Source organism: Oncorhynchus gorbuscha, linkage group LG14 (genome assembly GCF_021184085.1).
Source record: "Oncorhynchus gorbuscha isolate QuinsamMale2020 ecotype Even-year linkage group LG14, OgorEven_v1.0, whole genome shotgun sequence".
Taxonomy (NCBI): domain Eukaryota; kingdom Metazoa; phylum Chordata; class Actinopteri; order Salmoniformes; family Salmonidae; genus Oncorhynchus; species Oncorhynchus gorbuscha.
Window position 1 is genome coordinate 71117173 of NC_060186.1, and position 27502 is coordinate 71144674.

At 45.7% G+C, this 27502-nt stretch overlaps 1 protein-coding gene across 3 annotated transcripts in view; it reads left to right on the forward strand.

The window, feature by feature from the left end:
- LOC123995378 (sodium/potassium/calcium exchanger 4-like) overlaps nucleotides 1–24007 on the forward strand; it is a 53133-nt gene extending 29126 nt beyond the window's left edge. For all 3 annotated transcript variants that reach the window (XM_046298934.1, XM_046298933.1, XM_046298935.1), the window contains 11 exons: nucleotides 3150–3224; nucleotides 3342–3367; nucleotides 3512–3565; nucleotides 7909–8006; nucleotides 11286–11455; nucleotides 11825–11969; nucleotides 13498–13664; nucleotides 13764–13878; nucleotides 14093–14205; nucleotides 16387–16452; nucleotides 19887–24007. In XM_046298934.1, coding sequence (XP_046154890.1) covers nucleotides 3150–3224; nucleotides 3342–3367; nucleotides 3512–3565; nucleotides 7909–8006; nucleotides 11286–11455; nucleotides 11825–11969; nucleotides 13498–13664; nucleotides 13764–13878; nucleotides 14093–14205; nucleotides 16387–16452; nucleotides 19887–20036 — 1179 coding nt within the window. In that variant the 3' untranslated portion in view covers nucleotides 20037–24007. The remainder of the gene's footprint in view (nucleotides 1–3149; nucleotides 3225–3341; nucleotides 3368–3511; nucleotides 3566–7908; nucleotides 8007–11285; nucleotides 11456–11824; nucleotides 11970–13497; nucleotides 13665–13763; nucleotides 13879–14092; nucleotides 14206–16386; nucleotides 16453–19886) is intronic.
- Nucleotides 24008–27502: the final 3495 nt, after the last annotated feature.

The window sequence follows — 27502 nt, forward strand, 5'->3', positions numbered from 1 at the left end:
TGTGGAAGCTGTAGGCAGTGTAACCTCTGCCCTATTTAATTCGGTTCACTTTGAACAAATCCTTGAAGTCGCGGAAGGATATATTTTCCCATTCACAGCCGTGATTTAAACAGTTGTAGAAACTTCTGAGTGTTTTCTATCCACACGTACAAATCATATGCATATACTATATTCCTGGCATGAATAGCAGGGCCTTGAAATGTTGCGCTATTTTTAACAAAAAGCTGCGAAAAGCTGCCTGAATTCTCTACTTCCTTAACAGGACTGTAGTCTGGCTTTTTATGGTGGTTTTGGAGCAGTGGCTTCTTCCTTGCTGAGCAGCCTTTCAGGTTATGTCGATTATAGGACTTGTTTTACTGTGGATATAGATACTTGTACCTGTTTCCTCCAGCATCTTCACAAGGTCCTTTGCTGCTGTTCTGGGATTGATTTCAACTTTTTGCACCAAAGTATGTTCGTCTCAAGTAGACAGAATGGGTCTTCTTCCTGAGCGGTTATGACGGCTGCGTGGTCCCATGGTGTTTATACTTGCATACTATTGTTTGTACAGACGAATGTGGTACCTTCAAGCGTTTGGAAATTGCTCCCAAGGATGAACCAGACTTGTGGAGGTCTTGGCTGATAAAAAACGGGAAAAAATAATAATTCCAAGCAAAAAGGCACTGGTTTGAAGGTAGGCCTTGAAATACATCCACAGGTACACCTCCAATTGACTCAACTGATGTCAATTAGCCTATCAGAAGCTTCTAAAGTCATTACATAATGTTCTGGAATTTTCCAAGCTGTTTAAAGGCACAGTCAATGTTAACTTCTGACCCACTGGAATTGTGATACAGTGAAATAATCTGTCTGTAAACAAGTGTTGGAAAGATTACATGTCATGCACAAAGTAGATGTCCTTGCCAAAACTATAGTTTGTTAACAAGAAATTTGTGGAGTGGTTGAAAAACTAGCTTTAATGACTCCAATCTAAGTGTCTGTAAACTTCCGACTTCAACTGTACGTATTCAGACCCTTTGCTTTGAGACCCTAAATTGAGCACCGGTCCTGTTTCCTTTGATCATCCATGTTTCTACAAGTTATTTGGAGTCCACCTGTGGCAAATTCAGGTGATTGGACATGATTTGGGAAAGCACACGCCTGTCTATATAAGGCCCCACAGTTGACAGTGCATGTCAGAGCAAAAACAAAGCCATGAGGTCGAAGGAATTGTCCGTATAGTTCCGAGACAGGATTGTTTCGAGGCACAGATCTGGGGAAGGGTACCAAAACATTTCTGCAGCATTGAAGGTCCCCGAGAACACAGTGGCCTCCATTCTAAATGGAGGAAGTTTAGATTCACCAAGACTTCCTAGAGCTGACTACCCGGCCATACAGAGCAAACAGGGGAGAATGGCCTTGGTCAGGGAGGTGACAGAGAACACGATGGTCACTCTGACAGCGCTCCAGAGTTTCTCTGTGGAGATGGGAGAACCTTCCAGAAGGACAACCATCTCTGCAGCACTCCATAAATCTAGCTTTTATGGTAGAGTGGCCAGACGGAAGCAGCTCGTCAGTAAAAGGCACATGACAGCCAGCTTGCCAAAAGCCCCCTAATGGACTCTCAGACCATGAAACAAGATACTCTGGTCTGATGAAACCAAAATTTTATTCTGGCCTGAATGCCAAGCATCACATCTGGAGGAAACATGGCACCATCCCTACTGGGAAGCGTGGTAGTGGCAGCATCGTGCTGGGAAGCGTGGTAGTGGCAGCATCGTGCTGGGAAGCGTGGTAGTGGCAGCATCGTGCTGGGAAGCGTGGTAGTGGCACCATCCGTGCTGGGAAGCGTGGTAGTGGCACCGCATCCGTGCTGGGAAGCGTGGTAGTGGCAGCATCCGTGCTGGGAAGCGTGGTAGTGGCAGCATCCGTGCTGGGAAGCGTGGTAGTGGCAGCATCCGTGCTGGGAAGCGTGGTAGTGGCAGCATCCGTGCTGGGAAGCGTGGTAGTGGCAGCATCCGTGCTGGGAAGCGTGGTAGTGGCAGCATCCGTGCTGGGAAGCGTGGTAGTGGCAGCATCCGTGCTGGGAAGCGTGGTAGTGGCAGCATCCGTGCTGGGAAGCGTGGTAGTGGCAGCATCCGTGCTGGGAAGCGTGGTAGTGGCAGCATCCGTGCTGGGAAGCTAGTGGCAGCATCCGTGCTGGGAAGTGGTAGTGGCAGCATCCGTGCTGGGAAGCGTGGTAGTGGCAGCATCCGTGCTGGGAAGCGTGGTAGTGGCAGCATCCGTGCTGGGAAGCGTGGTAGTGGCAGCATCGTGCTGGGAAGCGTGGTAGTGGCAGCATCGTGCTGGGAAGCGTGGTAGTGGCAGCATCCGTGCTGGGAAGCGTGGTAGTGGCAGCATCCGTGCTGGGAAGCGTGGTAGTGGCAGCATCCGTGCTGGGAAGCGTGGTAGTGGCAGCATCCGTGCTGGGAAGCGTGGGAAGCGTAGTGGCAGCATCCGTGCTGGGAAGCGTGGTAGTGGCAGCATCGTGCTGGGAAGCGTGGTAGTGGCAGCATCGTGCTGGGGAGCGTGGTAGTGGCAGCAGTTTACTTTCCAACAGGACAATGACCCTAAGCACACAGCCAAGATGACAGAAGTGGCTTTGGGACAAGTCTCTGAACATCCTTGAGTGTCCCAGAGCCTGGACTTGAACCTGATTTGAACAACTGCAACACTCTCCATCCAACATGACACGAGCTTGAGAGGATCTGCAGAGAAGAATGGGAGAAACTCCCCAAATACAGGTGTGCCAAGCTTGTAGCATCATACCCATGAAGACTCGAGGCTGTAATCGATGCCAAAGGTGCTTCAACAATGTACTGAGTAAAGGGTTTGAATACTTATGTGATATTTCAGTTTTTTTATTTTTTTAAATGTTTTTTTTTTAAATAAAGTAGCAAAAATGTGTAAACCTGTTTTTTTCTTCGCCGTTATGGGATATTGTGTGTAAAAACGATTGAATCAATATTATAATCGGGCTTTAACCTAACATGTGGAAAAAGTCAGGCTTTCTGAATACATTCCGAATGCGCTATACGTAGAAAAAGGATCCTAGATCAGAACGTCTAGTCTGAGACACTTTAGTTACTGAATACCAGAACGGGATCTCTTTCCTGACTCTCTCTTTCTAGGTCGTAATGTTGGGTTGGTGGTCTGTTTTCCGAGATTCATTCTACTACATCTTGTCTATCCTAGCTCTTATTGCAGTAAGTCTGACATTAAATTGCTCTTAACATGTACTGTATTCCACCATAAACAATATATTTATTGAATACTTCCTAACTGGCATTGTTTTGATTTCTGCCTGTGCTCTTTTTCCCCAGTTCATTTACGATGAGAAGGTGGTGTGGTAAGTGATCTGCCCTTTTTTAAATATGACCTTTGATATTTCATTGGTTATGTACCTGAACTCTGCTCCTTATTGGGCGATATGTGATTTTATCGGGTTACTGTGATGTGATTTCATTGGTCTGTGCTCCTCTGTCCGTCTCAGGTGGGAGAGCCTGGTGTTGGTGCTCATGTACTGTGGATACATCCTCATCATGAAGTAAGTGCTGCACTACTAAGTCTGACATCACGCAACTCAGGGCGGCCAATGAAACTGAGGGCGGATATCTTGAAGAGATTCTCCTGTACTTTTTAGCCAGTAGTTCTAAAAATAGAGCTAGCGATCCAAAAGTGGTCCCCAGAAGAAAGAAAATGGTGTACGACTTCATATACAGTACCAGTCAAAAGTTTGGGCACGCCTACTCATTCAAGGGTTTTTCTTTATTTTATTTAGAGTTTTCTACATTGTAGAGTGTGCAAAGCTGTCATCAAGGGTGGCTACTTTGAAGAATCTCAAATATAAAATAAATATTTTTAACACTTTGTTTGGTTACTACATGATTCATAGTTTGTCTTCACTATTATTCTACAATGTAGAAAATAGGAAAAATAAAGAAAAACCCTGAAATGAGTAGGTGTCAACTGTTTTGACTGGTACTGTATGTGCAGACCTGCTTGTTTTTATTTTATTTTACCTTTATTTAACCAGGCAAGTCAGTTAAGAACAAATTCTTATTTTCAATGACGGCCTTGGAACAGTGGGTTAACTGCCTGTTCAGGGGCAGAACGACAGATTTGTACCTTGTCAGCTCGGTGGTTTGATATTGCAACCTTCCAGTTACTAGTCCAACGCTCTAACCACTAGGCCACCCTGCCGCCCCGTTGAACATCTCATTCTAAAATCATTGGCATTAATATGGAGTTGGTTGCCCCTTTGCTGCTACAACAGCCTCCACTCTTCTGGGAAGGCTTTCCACTAGATGTTGGCACATTACTGCTATAACAGCCTCCACTCTTCTGGGAAGGCTTTCCACTAGATGTTGGTACATTACTGCTATAACAGCCTCCACTCTTCTGGGAAGGCTTTCCACTAGATGTTGGGACATTGCTGCTATAACAGCCTCCACTCTTCTGGGAAGGCTTTCCACTAGATGTTGGGACATTGCTGCTATAACAGCCTCCACTCTTCTGGGAAGGCTTTCCACTAGATGTTGGGACATTGCTGCTATAACAGCCTCCACTCTTCTGGGAAGGCTTTCCACTAGATGTTGGGACATTGCTGCTATAACAGCCTCCACTCTTCTGGGAAGGCTTTCCACTAGATGTTGGGACATTGCTGCTATAACAGCCTCCACTCTTCTGGGAAGGCTTTCCTCTAGATGTTGGAACATTGCTGCTATAACAGCCTCTTCTCTTCTGGGAAGGCTTTCCTCTAGATGTTGGAACATTGCTGCAGGGACTTGTTCCTTTCAGCCAGAAGAGCGTTAGTGAGGTCGGGGACTAATGTTGGGTGATTAGCTCTGCAGTCGCAGTCGGTGTTCCAATTCATCCCAAAGGTGTTCAATAGGATTGAGATCAGGGCTCTGTGCAGGCCAGTCAAGTTCATCCACACCGATCTCGGGAAAAAAAAATTCTGTATGGACCTCGCTGTGTGCATAGGGGCATTGTCATGCTGAAACAGGAAAGGGCCCTCCCCAAACTGTTGCCACAAAGTTGGAAGCACAGACTCGTCGAATATTATTGTATGCTGTATCGTTTAGAATTTCCCTTCACTTGAACTAAGGGTGCTAGCCCAAACAATCAAATCACATTTTATTTGTCACATACACATAGTTGGCATATGTTAATGTGAGTGTTGCGAAATGATTGTGCTTCTAGTTCTGACAGTGCAGTAATATCTAACAATTTCCTAACAACCACCAAATACATACAAATCTAAAGGGGTGAATGAGAATATGTACATATAAGTATATGGCCGAGCGGCATAGGCAAGATGCAATAGATGGTATAAAATGCAGTATAGACATGTAAACCATTATTTAGAGTGGCATTGTATAAAGTGACTAGTGATCCATTTATTAAAGTGGCCAGTGATTGGGTCTCAATGTAGGCCGCAGCCTCTCTGAGTTAGTGGTGGCTGTTTAACAGTCTGATGGCCTTGAGATATAAGCTGTTTTTCAGTCTCTCAGTCCCAGCTTTGGTGCCCCTGTACTGACCTCAAATTCTGGATGGTAGCGGGGTGAACAGGCAGTTGCTCGGGTGGTTGAGGGCCTTCCTGTGACATCGGGTGTCATGGAGGGCTGGTAGTTGGCCCCCGGTGATGTGTTGTGCAGACCGCACCACCTCCTGGAGAGCCTTGTGGTTGTGGGCGGAGCAGTTGCAGTACCAGGCGGTGATACAGCCCGACAGAATGCTCTCGATTGTGCAGCTGTGAAAGTTTGAGCGTTTTGGGTGACAAGACAAATTTCCTCAGCCTCCTGAGGTTGAAGAAGCGCTGTTGCGCCTTCTTCACCACACTGTTTGTGTGGGTGGACCATTTCAGCTTGTCAATGACGTCTACGCCGTGGAACTTAGACTATTATTCCTCCACCTACTTTACAGTTGGCACTATGCATTCTGGTAGGTAGCGTTCGCCTGGCATCTGCCAAACCCTGATTCGCCCATCTAACTGCTAGATGGTGACGTGTGATTCATCGTTCCAGAGAACGTGTTTCCACTGCTCCAGAGTCCAATGGCGATGAGCTTTACACCACTACAGTCGATACTTGGCATTGCGCATGGTGATCTTAAACTTGTGTGCGGCTGCTCTGACATGGAAACCCATTTCATTCATCTCCCGACGAACAGATCTTGTGCTGCCGTTGCTCCCAGAGGTTTGTTTGGGACTCTGTAGTGAGTGTTGCTCCCAGAGGTTTGTTTGGGACTCTGTAGTGAGTGTTGCTCCCAGAGGTTTGTTACATGCTATGTGCTTCAGCACTCTGTGGTCCTGTTCTGTGAGCTTGTGTGACCTACCACTTTGTGGTAAGAGCCGTTGTTCCTCTTAGACGTTTCCACTTCACAACAGCACTTACAGTTAACTGGGGCAGCTCTAGCAGGGCAGCATTTTGACTTGTTGGAAAGATGGCATCCTATAACGGTGCCACATTAAGTCACTGAGCTCTTCAGTATGGACCATTCTACTGCCAATTTTTGTCTATGGAGATTGCATGGCGGTGTGCTCGATGTTATACACCTGTCAGCAACAGGTGTGGCAGACTTTGCCAAATTCACTCCTTTGAAGGGATGTCCACATACTTTGGGCCTTTTATTGTATGTGCACCGCGTCCTCTCGCTCGCTCTCTGCTGTGTGTTCATCTTACTCAAATGGCGAGGGGGGTGAAGCTCAATGGCTAGAACCTGAATTGCTAGGGGGCTGGCCCACATGGGGGGGGGGGAATGTAGGGAAAATGGTGAAGCACAGCTACCAGAAAACGCCCTAGGGATTTGGTGGCTAATTGAGGTAAGACCGTAATTCTGGTGATCGATTGAACATGTGAAGCAACACAAACATTTGCATACGCACTATACATACACATGGATTTAGTACTGTAGATATGTGGTGGAGTAGAAGCCTGAGGGCACACGGTGTGTTGTGAAATCTGTGAATGTTTTAAAATGGTATAAACTGCCTTAATTTTGCTGGACCCCAGGAAGAGTAGCTTCTGCTTTGGCAAGAACTAGTGGGGATCCATAATAAACCCTGGGAAGAGTAGCTGCTGCTTTGGCAGGAACTAATGGGGATCCATAATAAATACAAACTACACATTGACACATTCAGCCCAAAGCGAGAGGTTTACATTTTCTGTAACATGTCTTTCAAGATGTTGTGTACATATTTCTAAGAAATGTACAAAGACTGAATGCAAAGATATTGAATTAGATTTTTGGGGGGATGGGAGTTAATTTTTTTCCCTGTCTGTTTCTGCCTTGGTTCATCCAGGACACTTTCTGCTGCCAGTAATCTGTCTCTCAGCCCCAGCCTGCTCACTCCCAGCCCAGCCATAACACTTTAATCCTCCCTCTGCAGTGGCTAAAGAGCACCAGACTTAACTGGATATCACTTGTCTCCTGTCTAGTTTGGAGGAAAGAACTTCTGACTGCCCTTCTATGACCCATTATGAAAGCCACTCTGGGAAAATGGCCTACTCACGGACTATTTCAGACTTTTCCGTCCATAGGGGTTGCTGTATCATTAGAAGTGTGCATACATAGGATGTCAAATATATAACATGGTTCATATTCCCCAGAAGTTGCAGAACTGAGTTTGCCACAGTTTTTGTAAATATGACCAGTTGTAACAATGTTGATGCAGTTTACTGTATACACAGGGCCAGTTTACAGGATCCAGAGTAAACCTATTAATCCTAGTCCTAAAATGTTTTTTTTTTCAATGGAGAATTAAGTCAATTTATTAATCTGTGTCCAGGAAACTGGTCCCTAGAGTTCACACAGCACTGCATACAATTGAGTGATTGGCTGTTGCTGAACAAGGCAGCCATTGACCAGTGTCTCCTCTTCTCCCAGGTTTAACCAGAGCTTGCAGAAGTTGTTCACGGGGAAAGGGGGTAAAGACCAGAACCAGGCCAACGGTAACGCTGCGGCCAGCAGCGAGATGGAGGATGGTAAAACAGCTTGTTATGGGGCTGATGACCCCTCATTACCTATACTCAGCACAGCAGCAGGTAAGGCTGACCAGACAGGCTGTAGTACACACCAAGGCTTCTCGAAGACATATTCTCAACTGGTCTTCTTTGAAATTCCCAAAATTGACTAATGGCTGTTTTTTGAGGGAATGGCTGTTTTTTGAGGGAATGGCTGTTTTTTGAGGGAATGGCTGTTTTTTGAGGGAATGGCTGTTTTTTGAGGGAATGGCTGTTTTTTGAGGGAATGGCTGTTTTTTGAGGGAATGGCTGTTTTTTGAGGGAATGGCTGTTTTTTGAGGGAATGGCTGTTTTTTGAGGGAATGGCTGTTTTTTGAGGGAATGGCTGTTTGAGGGAATGGCTGTTTGAGGGAATGGCTGTTTGAGGGAATGGCTGTTTGAGGGAATGGCTGTTTGAGGGAATGGCTGTTTGAGGGAATGGCTGTTTGAGGGAATGGCTGTTTGAGGGAATGGCTGTTTGAGGGAATGGGGCTTTGAGGGAATGGGGCTTTGAGGGAATGGGGCTTTGAGGGAATGGGGCTTTGAGGGAATGGGGCTTTGAGGGAATGGGGCTTTGAGGGAATGGGGCTTTGAGGGAATGGGGCTTTGAGGGAATGGGGCTTTGAGGGAATGGGGCTTTGAGGGAATGGGGCTTTGAGGGAATGGGGCTTTGAGGGAATGGGGCTTTGAGGGAATGGGGCTTTGAGGGAATGGGGCTTTGAGGGAATGGGGCTTTGAGGGAATGGGGCTTTGAGGGAATGGGGCTTTGAGGGAATGGCTGTTTGAGGGAATGGCTGTTTGAGGGAATGGCTGTTTGAGGGAATGGCTGTTTGAGGGAATGGCTGTTTGAGGGAATGGCTGTTTGAGGGAATGGCTGTTTGAGGGAATGGCTGTTTGAGGGAATGGCTGTTTGAGGGAATGGCTGTTTGAGGGAATGGCTGTTTGAGGGAATGGCTGTTTGAGGGAATGGCTGTTTGAGGGAATGGCTGTTTGAGGGAATGGCTGTTTGAGGGAATGGCTGTTTGAGGGAATGGCTGTTTGAGGGAATGGCTGTTTGAGGGAATGGCTGTTTGAGGGAATGGCTGTTTGAGGGAATGGCTGTTTGAGGGAATGGCTGTTTGAGGGAATGGCTGTTTGAGGGAATGGCTGTTTGAGGGAATGGCTGTTTGAGGGAATGGTTCAATTGCATTGGTCTTGGTTGGGTTGTGGAAGGGAAGTTGGAATATGGACTTCTGGGATTTGGGTAGGACTTCCTCTGTCAGTGTGCTGAAGGTGTTGCAGCTCAACAGTCCATTCTACTATGCTGACTAACACTGGATACGAGGTACCCTTCTGCTCAACCACAGTGCTCTCCCTCTCTCTCACTGCCTCTCTCTCAGCCTAGACACCTCATCTTTGGTATTTAATGTCATAAGCGGCTTGTAACTTGTGTAGATGCGACCCTTCGTCTTTCTTCCCACTGTCAAAGCGCCTGTCTGTTTAGCCTTACTAAAACATTCTGTTGCTTATTGTGTGTAGTAACTATTTCTGCTTGCTAGAATGCAGTGTTTCTCTGCTAGTCTCTGGATGTTTCAGCCCACTGACTTATGGTACTAAATAATGTTTGTCAGCTTTGTTTACTTAATATATGCATATCAATTTCTATATAATCAATATACTCTTGCTAATTGAATATAGAAGACTTAAACCATGCATCCAGGCATTATACTAGGAGTATGTTTAAAACACAAGTGAAAACGTTTCGCGGGAAGGTGTTTTTACACTTTAAAATAATTGTCCTGTGTTTCCATATTTCTATTAGATATGACCTCTATTTAGTTAGTGTGAGTGAAAAAATGTTTTCCTTCCAAAAGCATGTTTTCTGTGTTGGTGTTTTCATCGCCGTCCACTAATAATTTTCACCCGGCTACTTTTTCCACTTCATATTATCTAGACTATGTTTTTCATTTAAAAGTTTCAATTCGCTAGTCCATCAAGCCACTCTGCCTCTGACATGCATCTTCTAGCCATCTTTTGATAGAATCGGTGCATGTCAGTCACTAAGCAAGCGATGACAGGGAAACGCAGTCTGATCTGTCTCGACTCCCGGTACAATGTGTGCACTGTGGTTGATTGCAGTCACATGTCTTTACACAGAGGAGGGAGAAGGCATGATGCTTGTGAATTTCCGCGTCATATGTAATGTAAGTGGTAACGAGTTAATCAACTTAGCCTAATTATTGTTTTAATGCACATTATTTTCTTTCACGTAGTCACCACGCGGAGTCGTGGCTCATGGGCTATTTACTGTGCGTTGATTGACAACTGAATAGCAAGTGTTGACTAGTTTTATTTATAATACATTTTTTATTGGCAAATAATTATCTGATACACAACCAAAACAAATAGCCAATGCATTCAACAAGTTTGTAGAGTCAAAGGCTTTATGTAATCATTGCATGCTATGAATATGGGACAAAATACTAAACTTTTGACTACATTAATATACATATGTGAATTTGTCCCAATAGTTTTGCTGCAATTTCTGAACGGTGCACCCGGTTTATGGATTAAAACACCCTTAAAGCTGACAGCCTGCTGCTGAACCTCTGTCACTGTCCCAATACTTTTGGAGCTCACTGTATATTGTATAGGGCCCCAACTAATGATCATTAATTAATTTAGGCGATGTCAAATCTGACATACTTCACTGATATTCCTTTTTTTTAAAGATGTGGGCAATTTACTTCAATTTTCTGTTCTTCAAACTATGTATTTTATTAGAACAAACATTGTGGCAATACATATTTTGCAGTAAAACTGTAAAGACTTTAATCTCATGAGAAGACCAGTTGCATGTTAAAGGGTTAAATGTTCTCCTAGAAAATAGTCCTGCTCATATTGGCCTAGATTTAGATGACATTCAAACAACTAACACTGAATACATACATGTTCAAATGACTGAACATGTAAAGTCATGTCTTTTCTACAAGAGTCCACCAAAATAGAGCTCCTTAGGCCGAAAGTGACCTTATCCCCTGAGGAAATAGCAAACGGCTGTCTGTTTGAGATACAAGTTTGAGCTGGAGCTATGAAGTGTTTTGTTCTCCAATTTATGTTTTGGCCACGAGTACAGGATGAGACAACAACTTGTGGGTATGAGGTTTTTTTTAAAGTGAGATTTTCACTGGATAATGACTTCAGTGTTATTTTGCTAGCATGTTTGTGTTAGCGTCTGTGTGCATGTCAGTGTGAAGGACTAATGTGTCTGTCCATCTCCAGTTAAGCCCAGTAAGGCTTATAGTCGTGGCTCTGTGGTCATGGTCGATGAGATTATGCACGCCAGCCCTCCCAAGTTACGCTTCCCAGAGGCTGGCCTCCGCGTCATGGTCACCAGCCATTTTGGACCAAAGACCCGGCTGCGCATGGCCAGTCGCCTCATAATCACTGAGGTATGGATAGATAGGGATGCAACTACAGGAACGAGATGAGGAGCAGATTGTTTGCATGTTAAAAAATGCAATTGTCTCATATGGATTTTATAGTGTTCATTAGACACCAGACAGAAAGAATCTGACTGAAACAGCGGGGGTCTGCTTGGGGTGTGTTCACTAGTCGCAGACCGTAGCAAAACGTTTGGTCTGTTGCAAAACGTTTTGCACTTTGCAAAGCAAACTGTTAACTCCAAACGGAATAAGTTTTGCAACAAAAACGGTAAAGGCCAAAAGGTTTTCTACGGTCTGCGAGTAATGAATTCACCCCTGGATGTTTTCGGATGTGTACCGTAATGAACAGCTTCCTGTTTTGCCTCTTCCTCACAGCGTCAGAAGCTAGTCCAGGGTGCCAACGGGGTGGAGACCCAGGTTCTGGAGGGGAAGGTGGACATTGAGAATGGCAACGTGCCCGAAGACAAACCAGCAGAGGAGGAGCAGGAGAATGAAACCATCTCCCCCTTTCATATCCCTGGTGTGTGTGTGTGTTTGTATTAGCGTGATGTTTATCCAGACAGAGTCTAACATGACTGTCGATAAGAAATGTTTTGTCGACAAGATTGGTGCCATTTGCTTCCACTTCAGTAGACGTGGGGCCATTACCCAAATTATTCAGTGACTTTATCATATCATGACAAACTCTAATGATCTCTGACAGACTTATGTGCATGACAAACTCTAATGATCTCTGACAGACTTATGTGCATGGCAAACTCTAATGATCTCTGACAGACTTATGTGCATGGCAAACTCTAATGATCTCTGACAGACTTATGTGCATGGCAAACTCTAATGATCTCTGACAGACTTATGTGCATGGCAAACTCTAATGATCTCTGACAGACTGTTATGTGCTTGACAAACTCTAATGATCTCTGACAGACTTATGTGCATGGCAAACTCTAATGATCTCTGAAAGACTTATGTGCATGGCAAACTCTAATGATCTCTGACAGACTTATGTGCATGGCAAACTCTAATGATCTCTGACAGACTTATGTGCATGACAAACTCTAATGATCTCTGACAGACTTATGTGCATGGCAAACTCTAATGATCTCTGACAGACTTATGTGCATGGCAAACTCTAATGATCTCTGACAGACTTATGTGCATGGCAAACTCTAATGATCTCTGACAGACTGTTATGTGCTTGACAAACTCTAATGATCTCTGACAGACTTATGTGCATGGCAAACTCTAATGATCTCTGAAAGACTTATGTGCATGGCAAACTCTAATGATCTCTGAAAGACTTATGTGCATGGCAAACTCTAATGATCTCTGACAGACTGTTATGTGCATGGCAAACTCTAATGATCTCTGAAAGACTTATGTGCATGACAAACTCTAATGATCTCTGAAAGACTTATGTGCATGACAAACTCTAATGATCTCTGAAAGACTTATGTGCATGGCAAACTCTAATGATCTCTGACAGACTGTTATGTGCATGGCAAACTCTAATGATCTCTGAAAGACTTATGTGCATGGCAAACTCTAATGATCTCTGAAAGACTTATGTGCATGGCAAACTCTAATGATCTCTGACAGACTTATGTGCATGGCAAACTCTAATGATCTCTGACAGACTTATGTGCATGGCAAACTCTAATGATCTCTGACAGACTTATGTGCATGGCAAACTCTAATGATCTCTGACAGACTTATGTGCATGACAAACTCTGCCAAGTGTGTGTATGAAACAGACTTGTTTCAGCTGTCAAGTGCTTAATGATTAAAGTAGCGGATGAGTTGAATTAGTTCTGTAAGTTGAGTGGGCTGGAACAAATACCTTCAGACTTCTGTGAATCTCCAGGACCAGAACACTGTTCTAGAATGTTGTAGAGTAGTAGGTTCATCTAGGGAGTTTGTCACCACTGTGCTTCTGCATGCTTTTCCAGACTCTTGGCCCCATGGTTTACTGTAAAGCACTTTGACTGCATGTAAAAAGGGCTTTATAAATACATTTGATATGTTTATCTTCCACGGCTGTTCTGCAGATGGCATCGGCAGCAAGTGCAAGTGGCTGATCTCGTGGCCCCTGCTGCTCCTCCTGTTCTTCACCATCCCCAACTGTGCGAAGCCTCGCTGGGAGAAGTTCTTCATGGTCTCCTTCTTCCTTTCTACCGTCTGGATCGCTGTCTTCTCCTACTTCATGGTCTGGATGGTGAGTCTCAGGGTAGAGGGTGTGTGTGTGGGGGGGCAAGGGTTGTTTCTGTCGTTCTGGTGAATTATCAGCCGTAACGTGTGTGGGGGTGGGTCACAGGTCACCATCATCGGCTACACCCTTGGCATCCCAGATGTCATTATGGGAATCACCTTCCTGGCAGCCGGCACCAGTGTTCCAGACTGCATCGCCAGTCTCATTGTTGCTCGGCAAGGTACAGCTCTACTTTCTGTCATTTCCCTGAACTGTTTGATAGGACATCTAGTCATTGGCTTTTTTTCATTGGGTGGGGTGGGTAGGTGGGGGGTGGGGGGGTCTTCAGACTGTACCATCTTTAGCCATACTCTTTAAGGCTTTTCAAAGTTAATTCTGGAGGATGTTTTTTTATGTAAAATGCTTATATTTGAACGACAGCTATTTGTGTTTAGGATTGGGTGACATGGCAGTGTCCAACACCATCGGCAGTAATGTGTTTGATATCCTGGTTGGGCTGGGCGTTCCTTGGGCACTACAGACCATGGCGGTCAGCTACGGCTCCGAGGTAAGAACAGCTATAGGGAACGGAGTAGGGTGAGGTTGCCCCCGGACACTGATCTTGGATCAGTTTAGCTTTTTAGTTAGGATGGGGGGAGTGGAAGCTGATACCTTCACCCTGGAGCATAGGGAACAGAGCCCACTACTGAGAGATGTACAACTTTAGCTCAATATGCACTAAATATTTGTAGTATATTAGTCATCTTTCTGGAAGTGAATACACTCAAATTGAAGAGGGGAATAAAACCTTTTTTAAGGACTGTGTTTCAGTACTGTGTTGAGTCCTTGACCTTATTGACGCTCCAGCTCTCTCCCACCTGTCTACTAGGAGTGCATCTCAATAGTATAAGACGTTGTCTGCTCATCATGGCCGGAGGAAGCCATTTAAGACTGTAGAGATACGCCCCTTGAGTTAACTAATACCTTGTGTTTACAGGGGTTGATTATGACCTGGAGCCGTGTGTTTACAGGGGTTGACTATGACCTGGAGCTGTGTGTTTACAGGGGTTGACTATGACCTGGAGCCGTGTGTTTACAGGGGTTGACTATGACCTGGAGCCGTGCGTTTACAGGGGTTGATTATGACCTGGAGCCATGTGTTTACAGGGGTTGATTATGACCTGGAGCCGTGTGTTTACAGGGGTTGACTATGACCTGGAGCCGTGTGTTTACAGGGGTTGACTATGACCTGGAGCTGTGTGTTTACAGGGGTTGACTATGACCTGGAGCCGTGTGTTTACAGGGGTTGACTATGACCTGGAGCCGTGTGTTTACAGGGGTTGACTATGACCTGGAGCCGTGTGTTTACAGGGGTTGACTATGACCTGGAGCCGTGTGTTTACAGGGGTTGACTATGACCTGGAGCCGTGTGTTTACAGGGGTTGACTATGACCTGGAGCCGTGTGTTTACAGGGGTTGACTATGACCTGGAGCCGTGTGTTTACAGGGGTTGACTATGACCTGGAGCCGTGTGTTTACAGGGGTTGACTATGACCTGGAGCTGTGTGTTTACAGGGGTTGACTACGACCTGGAGCTGTGTGTTTACAGGGGTTGACTATGACCTGGAGCTGTGTGTTTACAGGGGTTGACTATGACCTGGAGCTGTGTGTTTACAGGGGTTTGACTATGACCTGGAGCTGTGTGTTTACAGGGGTTGACTATGACCTGGAGCTGTGTGTTTACAGGGGTTGACTACGACCTGGAGCTGTGTGTTTACAGGGGTTGACTATGACCTGGAGCTGTGTGTTTACAGGGGTTTGACTATGACCTGGAGCTGTGTGTTTACAGGGGTTTGACTATGACCTGGAGCTGTGTGTTTACAGGGGTTGACTACGACCCGGAGCCGTGTGTTTACAGGGGTTGACTACGACCTGGAGCTGTGTGTTTACAGGGGTTGACTGTGTCTGCCTTTACGGCGGTTGACTGTGTCTGCCTTTACGGCGGTTGACTGTGTCTGCCTTTACGGCGGTTGACTGTGTCTGCCTTTACGGCGGTTGACTGTGTCTGCCTTTACGGCGGTTGACTGTGTCTGCCTTTACGGCGGTTGACTGTGTCTGCCTTTACGGCGGTTGACTGTGTCTGCCTTTACGGCGGTTGACTGTGTCTGCCTTTACGGCGGTTGACTGTGTCTGCCTTTACGGCGGTTGACTGTGTCTGCCTTTACGGCGGTTGACTGTGTCTGCCTTTACGGCGGTTGACTGTGTCTGCCTTTACGGCGGTTGACTGTGTCTGCCTTTACGGCGGTTGACTGTGTCTGCCTTTACGGCGGTTGACTGTGTCTGCCTTTACGGCGGTTGACTGTGTCTGCCTTTACGGCGGTTGACTGTGTCTGCCTTTACGGCGGTTGACTGTGTCTGCCTTTACGGCGGTTGACTGTGTCTGCCTTTACGGCGGTTGACTGTGTCTGCCTTTACGGCGGTTGACTGTGTCTGCCTTTACGGCGGTTGACTGTGTCTGCCTTTACGGCGGTTGACTGTGTCTGCCTTTACGGCGGTTGACTGTGTCTGCCTTTACGGCGGTTGACTGTGTCTGCCTTTACGGCGGTTGACTGTGTCTGCCTTTACGGCGGTTGACTGCGTCTGCCTTTTTTAGAATGTTGAATATTGTTCTAATTCTAAACTTTCAGTTAGAAAACATGATTGACATATTCCCCGTCTAACTAACGTGCACTATACCTTCCCCCTCTAGGTCATGATCAACAGTCGAGGACTGGTCTACTCTGTCGTGTTGCTACTGGGATCTGTGGCTTTGACGGTGAGCAGAAACCCTCTTTTGTAGAGCAGGATGCTTGTAATGCCAGGGTAGTGGGTTCCATGGGACCTCCCATACGTAAAACATGTGTATGCACGAATGACTAAGTCACTTGGATAAAAATGTCTGCTATATGGCATATTTTATACATGTGTTGTAGTCGCTACACACAGTATGACTGGTCAGTAGTGTATCTATGACTGCCGCTGTCCAATCTGCCAGTGTATTTATTAGGCTGTGGCTTGTGTTTTTGAAAATGTTGAATATTGTTCTAATGGAAAGGGTCATTAAACTTTGCAGTTAAGAAAACATGATTGACATATTCCCCATGTGCAGTTAACATAGGTACTGCATCTTAAATCACAACTAATTGGAAAATGTAATTGCTTACACATGAAATTTGAGGGTATCATTTATAAATGTTAATATGCACAAATTTGATTTGTGGCATTGACGGTGAGCACAAACCCTCTTTTGTAGAGCAGGATGCTTGTAATGCCAGGGAGTGGGTTCCCCTGGTGACTATCCCATCTGCAGAACATGTGTGATGCACTGACTGTCACTTGGAGGGAAAAATGTCTGTGTTCCCCTCTGCAGAGGGACTATTTTATACATGTGTTCCCCTCTGCAGAGGGACATATATGATGACTGGTCAGAGGGACTATCTATGATGTACTGCTGTCCCCTCTGCAGAGGTGTATTTATGTAGGCTGTGTTCCCCTCTGCAGAGGGACTTGTGTGTGTTCCCCTCTGAAAAGGGACTATATGATGATGGAAGAGGGACTATATATGATGTTGTGTTCCTCTGCAGATGGACTATATATGATGTAGGGACTATTAGATGTACTTGTTCCCTCTGCAGAGGGACTATATATGATGCTGTTGCACTGTAGTAGTTGTTTTAAAGGGACCATGTGCAGTTAACATAGGTACTGCATCTTAAATCACAACTAATTGGAAAATGTAATTGCTTGTTCCCATGAAATTTGAGGGTATCATTTATAAATGTTAATATGCAGAACTATTTGATTTGTCATCCCCTCTGCAGAGGGACTATATATGATGTAGTGTTCCCTGTCTGCAGAGGGACTATATATAGGATGTACTGTGTTCCCCTCTGCAGAGGGACTATATATGATGTGTGTGTTCCCCTCTACAGAGGGACTATATATGATGTACTGTGTTCCCCTCTGCAGAGGGACTATATATGATGTACTGTGTTCCCCTCTGCAGAGGGACTATATATGATGTACTGTGTTCCCCTCTGCAGAGGGACTATATATGATGTACTGTGTTCCCCTCTGCAGAGGGACTATATATGATGTACTGTGTTCCCCTCTGCAGAGGGACTATATATGATGTGTGTGTTCCCCTCTGCAGAGTGACTATATATGATGTGTGTGTTCCCCTCTACAGAGTGACTATATATGATGTGTGTGTTCCCCTCTGCAGAGGGACTATATATGATGTACTGTGTTCCCCTCTACAGAGGGACTATATATGATGTGTGTGTTCCCCTCTGCAGAGGGACTATATATGATGTACTGTGTTCCCCTCTACAGAGTGACTATATATGATGTACTGTGTTCCCCTCTGCAGAGGGACTATATATGATGTACTGTGTTCCCCTCTGCAGAGGGACTATATATGATGTACTGTGTTCCCCTCTGCAGAGGGACTATATATGATGTACTGTGTTCCCCTCTGCAGAGGGACTATATATGATGTACTGTGTTCCCCTCTGCAGAGGGACTATATATGATGTACTGTGTTCCCCTCTGCAGAGGGACTATATATGATGTACTGTGTTCCCCTCTGCAGAGGGACTATATATGATGTACTGTGTTCCCCTCTGCAGAGGGACTATATATGATGTACTGTGTTCCCCTCTACAGAGGGACTATATATGATGTACTGTGTTCCCCTCTGCAGAGGGACTATATATGATGTACTGTGTTCCCCTCTACAGAGGGACTATATATGATGTACTGTGTTCCCCTCTGCAGAGGGACTATATATGATGTACTGTGTTCCCCTCTGCAGAGGGACTATATATGATGTACTGTGTTCCCCTCTGCAGAGGGACTATATATGATGTGTGTGTTCCCCTCTGCAGAGGGACTATATATGATGTGTGTGTTCCCCTCTGCAGAGGGACTATATATGATGTACTGTGTTCCCCTCTGCAGAGGGACTATATATGATGTGTGTGTTCCCCTCTGCAGAGGGACTATATATGATGTACTGTGTTCCCCTCTGCAGAGGGACTATATATGATGTACTGTGTTCCCCTCTGCAGAGGGACTATATATGATGTACTGTGTTCCCCTCTGCAGAGGGACTATATATATGATGTACTGTGTTCCCCTCTGCAGAGGGACTATATATGATGTGTGTGTTCCCCTCTGCAGAGGGACTATATATGATGTACTGTGTTCCCCTCTGCAGAGGGACTATATATAGGATGTACTGTGTTCCCCTCTGCAGAGGGACTATATATATGATGTGTGTGTTCCCCTCTACAGAGTGACTATATATAGGATGTACTGTGTTCCCCTCTACAGAGTGACTATATATGATGTACTGTGTTCCCCTCTGCAGAGGGACTATATATGATGTGTGTGTTCCCCTCTGCAGAGGGACTATATATGATGTGTGTGTTCCCCTCTACAGAGTGACTATATATAGGATGTACTGTGTTCCCCTCTGCAGAGGGACTATATATGATGTGTGTGTTCCCCTCTGCAGAGGGACTATATATGATGTACTGTGTTCCCCTCTGCAGAGGGACTATATATGATGTGTGTGTTCCCCTCTGCAGAGGGACTATATATGATGTGTGTGTTCCCCTCTGCAGAGGGACTATATATGATGTGTGTGTTCCCCTCTACAGAGGGACTATATATAGGATGTACTGTGTTCCCCTCTACAGAGGGACTATATATGATGTGTGTGTTCCCCTCTGCAGAGGGACTATATATAGGATGTACTGTGTTCCCCTCTGCAGAGGGACTATATATAGGATGTACTGTGTTCCCCTCTACAGAGGGACTATATATAGGATGTACTGTGTTCCCCTCTGCAGAGGGACTATATATAGGATGTACTGTGTTCCCCTCTGCAGAGGGACTATATATAGGATGTACTGTGTTCCCCTCTGCAGAGGGACTATATATAGGATGTACTGTGTTCCCCTCTGCAGAGGGACTATATATAGGATGTACTGTGTTCCCCTCTGCAGAGGGACTATATATAGGATGTACTGTGTTCCCCTCTGCAGAGTGACTATATATAGGATGTACTGTGTTCCCCTCTACAGAGGGACTATATATAGGATGTACTGTGTTCCCCTCTACAGAGGGACTATATATAGGATGTACTGTGTTCCCCTCTGCAGAGTGACTATATATATATGATGTGTGTGTTCCCCTCGGCAGGTGGGGGGGATTCACGTGAACCACTGGAAGCTGGATCTGAAGCTGGGTATCTACACGCTGGTCCTCTACGCTGTCTTCCTGTGTTTCTCCATCATGATCGAGTACAACGTGTTCACCTTCGTCAACCTGCCCATGTGCATGGAGGAGTAGCTGGACCACGCCCACCTCAACTAGGAAGCTCCACTCAACTCCTAACGGCAACCAATCACAATCAACTTTCCACATCCTCCACCACGTTACTAAACCTGGTTATCTCCTGTTTGACAGGTCACCTTTCATTTTCATAACAGACCTGTTGACCTCTTGATCTGATCCTGGTCTTTAAATATTTTATTTCCCTGTGCTTGGACTCACTTTCCCATGAGGCTTTGTTCTGAGGAGTGGACAGACGCATTAAACGAACTGGACCCATTTTCAGACTACTCCATTCCCCCATCCACACGATCTGTAGTCTGACTGGCTTTCCTTAGCCTTCCCCCACAGGCCCTAGAATCAACCCTACAGTAGTCTGCCTCTTACAAACAACCCAAACATACCTCTGTCCAAGTTAGGGTTAGTCCTGACCCTCAACATTGACCCTCACCCCTTCTCCTACTCTTCCCCCATCCAAACTTCTCCTCTTCTCATCCCCACCCCACCGATCCACCCAAAGACCCTACGGAGAATACACAACCTCACCCTAAAACTCTACCTCTCCCCCGACTCCTGCTTGTACCCTCAACCTTTGGAGGGGGAACTCTCCTCCTCCTCTTTCAGACCTGGACCCCTCAGACATAGTCCGAACTTTGACTTTTTCCAGATGGCTTCGTCCCACCCCTCTGCAGCAGACACTCATCTTTCACTGCTATCTACTCTAAGTTTTCTCTTCTCTCCATCAACACTTAAAGACATTTTGTCAGGAAGCTTTGTGTCTCTGACTACCAGAAGAGTCATGTATATTTGTCAGGAAGCTTTGTGTCTCTGACTACCAGAAGAGTCATGTATATTTGTCAGGAAGCTTTGTGTCTCTGACTACCAGAAGAGTCATGTATATTTGCAGCACAATGGAAAACTTATCAACATCTTTTTTCTTCTTGTTTTTGTATCGTATTTTTGTTTTATAGAGTTTAAAAATGACTACAAAATACTTTTGAGAGCTTGTTGCAATCACAAAGGACATTGCCTGTTTCACAGTAATGAATTAGCACACAGAGAAAATACTTTTATTGTAAGGACATTTGGCTCCCCCTCGAAGGGTGGTGTCTGGCTCATGGCGGCAACTCCAAAATCCGTGGTGCTGAAATTTCAGCCTTTTTTTTCTTGTTCTGAGAGATCACACACACCCCCTCAGACTGCACAACCATGAAGAGAAGAAACACCTGCTCCAGAGTTGGGAGAAATCTTTTGGACGGTGTCCATATTCGGACGTCTTTGGACGGTAGCATGTATATGTATCGTGTTACAGATGAGATTCGGTCTGTTCTTTTGTCTGCTCGACCCCTTTTGACCACCAGGGGGCAATGTCCCCTCACTGATCTATCTGCATGGCAGGGGTCTCAAGCAACCGCAGCCGTTTGGTTATCAGGGAATATCTGGAGCCTCCGCAGATCCAGTAGGGGGCGACATAGGTGTTCTCTCTCTGAATTACATGTAGATATTGCACTTTAAAACAAGCAAAGCTGTCCTACTTTCTGAATCAAATAGTGCTTCCTGTGTGTGTGGGGGGGTTGGGGGGTTGTTGTGTATGTACTGTGTGTTTGTGTGAGAGAATGACGAGGGTGTGTGCTGACTTGCAGGCTCGCGCCCAGCTTGGTCTCACCGCCTCCCCCTTCCCCAATCCCCTATAGACTTGAACCTCTAACATCGTGAACACATACCCATTTCTGTCTGCAGTGCAATGCATGTTGGGACAATAAATGCAGGCTCCTCCATGGCACGACCCACCCCCCCACCTGGCAACCACTTTATAAATAAACGGCAGCTACATGCTACTGCAATCTAAGACATTTGACATCATGCAAAAACACCTGCAGGAACTTAGTCTACAATAAGCTGGAGAGACTTGCATTGATAGGGGAGTGTTAAAGATGAGGACTTATCTTTCCCTTTGTGTTGGCAGCAGGTACTTGTATATGCAATCTCAATGTAATGTGTGTTGGACTCTGGAGGAACTCCATTGGTGTTGCCATAATGTTAGTGGTTAATATGAGCTCACTGGTCTGAATGACCCGCTAAAGGACCGAGCCAGAGGACATGGAGGAAAGGTTCTGGAACTGGAGATTCTGTGTGTGCGGGGGAGTCTGACCCTCTGGTACAAGGGCATTACTCAATCACCAACTCTACCTGAGGAGCGGAGGGGAAGGACTCCTGCTGGGAAACACCCCCCCCCAGGCTGGCTACAGATGGTTTAGTCCAGAATCCTCTGAACTTTCTGGAAGTTTTCCTTCTCCATGGACGAACTTTGTGAGATGAGATCTCCACTCTGTATGAAGGACCTGAGGAGCAGACATTTTAGTAGCAGGACCCCTAAACTGATACCCTGGGGGGGGGTAGACTCGCTGTGTTCAAGACTCTACTGCCCCCCCCCCCCCTTATCCTCCCTTCTCCTCATCACACCCCGATGCTCTCTCTGAACCCCCCTTCTGGACCATCAGTTTATAGCAGTTACCCCCACTGCTCTGTATATACCCCAGTGGGTCTTTTCCCCATAGTGTTCTCTGCTAGTGCCATTCTGATTGTCATTGTTGTCTTTGCAACGATCACTGCATTCTTAATCTTTTCACTGGTTCTTATTAACTGTAAACATACATAGATATTTTTTGAACATCTGATGCTCGCTGTTTGGGTCTAGAGTCGATCTGATTTCCTTTGTACATTTCCCTTTGTTTGTCTTGCTTTTGAGCGGTGTACAACACCTGTGTGGTCATGTCCTTGGTCCAATCCCCAATGGACCCCTAGACCCTACGCCCTAGGTACTTGTGGAGAGTTGAGTGTTTAACAGCTGTCAGTAATCGCTCCACATTGCTCAGTAGTTTCACCATATTGCGCTAATACCAGTCAAATCCTCTCAGATCTCCACTAGTGTATAGGGTCTAGGGGTTGCTTTAAATTGGGCCCTCGGTGCCAGGTTCTGAGAGGTGACAACGGGTGTATTCATTAGTTAGACTGCTGCAAAAATGTTTTGAAACTGAAACTGTTTACTTTAAACGGATAATGTTTTGCAACGAAAACGAGAGTTTCTATTGGACAAATTCAGGTAAGTCCCTCCCTGTTTGGTTCCTAGAGTAAACGGTTTCCGTTAAATAAATGTTTTGCAACAGTCAAAACGATTTGTAACGGTCTGCACCTAATGAATACACCTCACCACAGCAGGTCACACTGCTCTTCCTGCTTGACTATCCTAACTCCTCTAACACCCACACACATGTCACCGTGGAATAATTCTCTGGGCAATCTGCCACAACTTTATCACTGTTTAAAAAGAAGTAGAATTCAGATGCCATAAACGTCATAGCTCTGCATCGAAAATACAGATTGTATGGAAACCATGTTGTACAAAATAAAAGTGCACAAATCTACACACAACCCCCCCCCTATGGCAAAAATGACCATGAACCTAATTTATAATCTAGTAGTGTGATTTAATTAAACTTTTCCTCAGTGTGTGTTAAGACTGTATTGCTCTGTGTACTAAACTATAGTTAAATCATCTCTTTATAGCACACATTGTTGAAGAAAAGTTAATTGTCAAACTAACAGATTATAGAGGGTTACTGAATTTTTTTTTTTTGCACTCTGCAACAATTTGTTTGCACTATGAAAATGTTGCGCGCACACACACACACGTTCAATAACTATGACTTCTCAACACCAGATTGGAGCCGTATGTAATTGTATTGAATGAATGAAACGACCTGATGCACTGTGAGCTCAATGTGATGTGGGAGTCATTTGTCAACCAATAAAAATGAGACATAAAACATAATGATAATATATTTAATGTAAAGTTAGTTCATATGAAACATTTATCGAAAACATCTGTATAACTTATATGAATGTATTGTCTCGCTATACTGGACATATCCAACCAATGCATTTTACTGTAAAGCAATAATGTGAAAAAATTAAATTGCAAAAATAATTCCTGAACATTTGTCTCTCCTTGAATACCAGATTTTTAAAAAGTCACTTATTAAATGTAGCAATTTAGTATGGATTTTGATAACTGCTTTGACTTGAATTTCTCAGCTGTAGTGTGTGTCTACATACATGGGCATTAATATGGAGTTGCCACCCCCCTTTCCTGCTATAACAGCCTCTACTCATTTCCACTAGATGTTGGAACATTTTGATGCAGGGACTTGCTTCCATTCAGCCACGAGCATTAGTGATGTCGGGCACTGATGTTGGGTGATTAGGCCTGGCTTGCAGTCTGCGTTCCAAAGGTGTTCGATGGGGTTGAAGTCAGGGCTCTGTGCAGGCCAGTCCAGTTCTTCCACACAGATCTCGAACAAACCATGTCTGTATGGACCTCACTTTGTGCACAGGGTTGTCATGCTGAAACAGGGAAGGGCCTTCCCCAAACTGTTGCCACAAAGTTTGAAGCACAAAATCATCTAGAAATCGTATGCTCGTCTAGTCATTGTATGCTGTAGCTTTAAGATTTCCCTTCACTGGAACTATGGGGGCTAGCTCGAACCATGAAAAACGGCTCCAGACCATTATTCCTGCTCCAAACTTTACAGTTGGCACTATACATTTGGACAGGTAGCATTCTCCTGGCATCTGCCAAACTCACATTTGTGATTTTAGGCTTGTAGAAACCCATTTCCCAAAGCTGTTTTGAAGTCTGTAGTGAGTGTTGCAACCGAGGACAGGCGGTCCCGTTCTGGGAGCTTGTATGGCCTACCACTTCGTAGCTGAGCTGTTGTTTCTCCGAGGACAGGCGGTCCCGTTCTGGGAGCTTGTATGGCCTACCACTTCGTAGCTGAGCTGTTGTTTCTCCGAGGACAGGCGGTCCCGTTCTGGGAGCTTGTATGGCCTACCACTTCGTAGCTGAGCTGTTGTTGCTTCGAGGACAGGCGGTCCCGTTCTGGGAGCTTGTATGGCCTACCACTTCGTAGCTGAGCTGTTGTTGCTCAGAGGACAGGCGGTCCCGTTCTGGGAGCTTGTGTGGCCTACCACTTCGTAGCTGAGCTGTTGTTGCTCCGAGGCGTTTCCACTTCACAATAGCAGAAATTACAGTTGACCAGGGCAGACATTTGTAGAAACTAGTATTTGATCGCAGCATACTTAGTTTTCACTGAATACGTATCAGCAGTCAAACTTTTTCAGAATTTTCATGTGAACTGCTACAGTACTTGGGTTCACGCAGCGAGGAGGTTTACAGTCCTGCCCAGAAGGAAGCACCCGAGGCATAGTAATTTCAGACCTAGTGGTCTGCTGGTGTCTAACTGAAGACAGTCCTGCCCAGAAGGAAGCACTCGAGGCATAGTAATTTCAGACCTAGTGGTCTGCTGGTGTCTAACTGAAGACAGTCCTGCCCAGAAGGAAGCACTCGAGGCATAGTAATTTCAGACCTAGTGGTCTGCTGGTGTCTAACTGAAGACAGTCCTGTCCAGAAGGAAGCACTCGAGGCATAGTAATTTCAGACCTAGTGGTCTGCTGGTGTCTAACTGAAGACAGTCCTGCCCAGAAGGAAGCACTCGAGGCATAGTAATTTCAGACCTAGTGGTCTGCTGGTGTCTAACTGAAGACAGTCCTGCCCAGAAGGAAGCACTCGAGGCATAGTAATTTCAGACCTAGTGGTCTGCTGGTGTGGTGTCTAACTGAAGACAGTCCTGCCCAGAAGGAAGCACTCGAGGCATAGTAATTTCAGACCTAGTGGTCTGCTGGTGTCTAACTGAAGACAGTCCTGCCCAGAAGGAAGCACTCGAGGCATAGTAATTTCAGACCTAGTGGTCTGCTGGTGTCTAACTGAAGACAGTCCTGCCCAGAAATGAAGCGTGAGCATCATGTAAGAGCTGCCTGACCATCACTGCCTTCCATTTTCCCTTAACTTAACTACACTGCTCAAAAAAATAAAGGGAACACTATAATAACACATCCTAGATCTGAATGAATGAAATATTTTTATTAAATACTTTTTTTCTTCACATAGTTGAATGTGCTGACAACAAAATCACACAAATTATCAATACAAATCAAATTTGTCAACCCATGGAGGTCTGGAATTGGGGTCACACTCAAAATTAAAGTGGAAAACCACACTACAGGCTGATCCAACTTTGATGTAATGTCCTTAAGTCTAAATGAGGCTCAGTAGTATGTGTGGCCTCCACGTGCCTGTATGACCTCCCTACAACGCCAGGGCATGCTCCTGATGAGGCGGACAGTCTCCTGAGGGATCTCCTCCCAGACCTGGACTAAAGCATCCGCCAACTCCTGGACAGTCTGTGGTGCAACGTGGCGTTGGTGGATGGAGCGAGACATGATGTCCCAGATGTGCTCAATTGGATTCCGGTCTGGGGAACGGGAGGGCCAGTCCATAGCATCAATGCCTTCCTCTTGCAGGAACTGCTGACACACTCCAGCCACATGAGGTCTAGCATTGTATTGCATTAGGAGGAACCCAGGGCCAACCGCACCAGCATACGGTCTCACAAGGGGTCTGAGGATCTCATCTCGGTACCTAATGGCAGTGAGGCTACCTCTGGCGAGCACATGGAGGGCTGTGCGGCCCCCCCAAAGAAATGCAACCCCACACCATGACTGACCCACCGCAAAACAGGTCATGCTGGAGGATGTTGCAGGCAGCAGAACGTTCTCCACGATGTCTCCAGACTGTCACGTCTGTCACGTGCTCAGTGTGAACCTGCTTTCATCTGTGAAGAGCACAGGGCGCCAGTGGCATATTTGCCAATCTTGGTGTTCTCTGGCAAATGCCAAACGTCCTGCACGGTGTTGGAATGTAAGCACAACCCCCACCTGTGGACGTCGGGCCCGCATAACACCCTCATGGAGTCTGTTTCTGACCGTTGGAGCAGACACATTTGTGGCCTGCTGGAGGTCATTTTGCATGGCTCTGGCAGTGCTCCTCCTGCTCCTCCTTGCACAAAGGCGGAGGTAGCGGTCCTGCTGCTGTGTTGTTGCCCTCCTACGGCCTCCTCCACGTCTCCTGATGTACTGGCCTGTCTCCTGGAGTGCCTCTATGCTCTGGACACTACGCTGACAGACACAGCAAACCTTCTTGCCACAGCTCGCATTGATGTGCCATCCTGGATGAGCTGCACTACCTGAGCCACTTGTGTGGGTTGTAGACTCCGTCTCATGCCATCACTAGAGTGAAAGCACCGCCAGCATTCAAAAGTGACCAAAACATCAGCCAGGAAGCATAGGAACTGAGAAGTGGTCTGTCGTCACCACCTGCAGAACCACTCCTTTATTGGGGGTGTCTTGCTAATTGCCTATAATTTCCACCTGTTGTCTATTCCATTTGCACAACAGCATGTGACATTGTCAATCAGTGTTGCTTCCTAAGTGGACAGTTTGATTGCACAGAAGTGTGATTGACTTGGAGTTACATTGTGTTGTTTAAGTGTTCCTTTTATTTTTTTGAGCAGTGTACTTCAATTGAT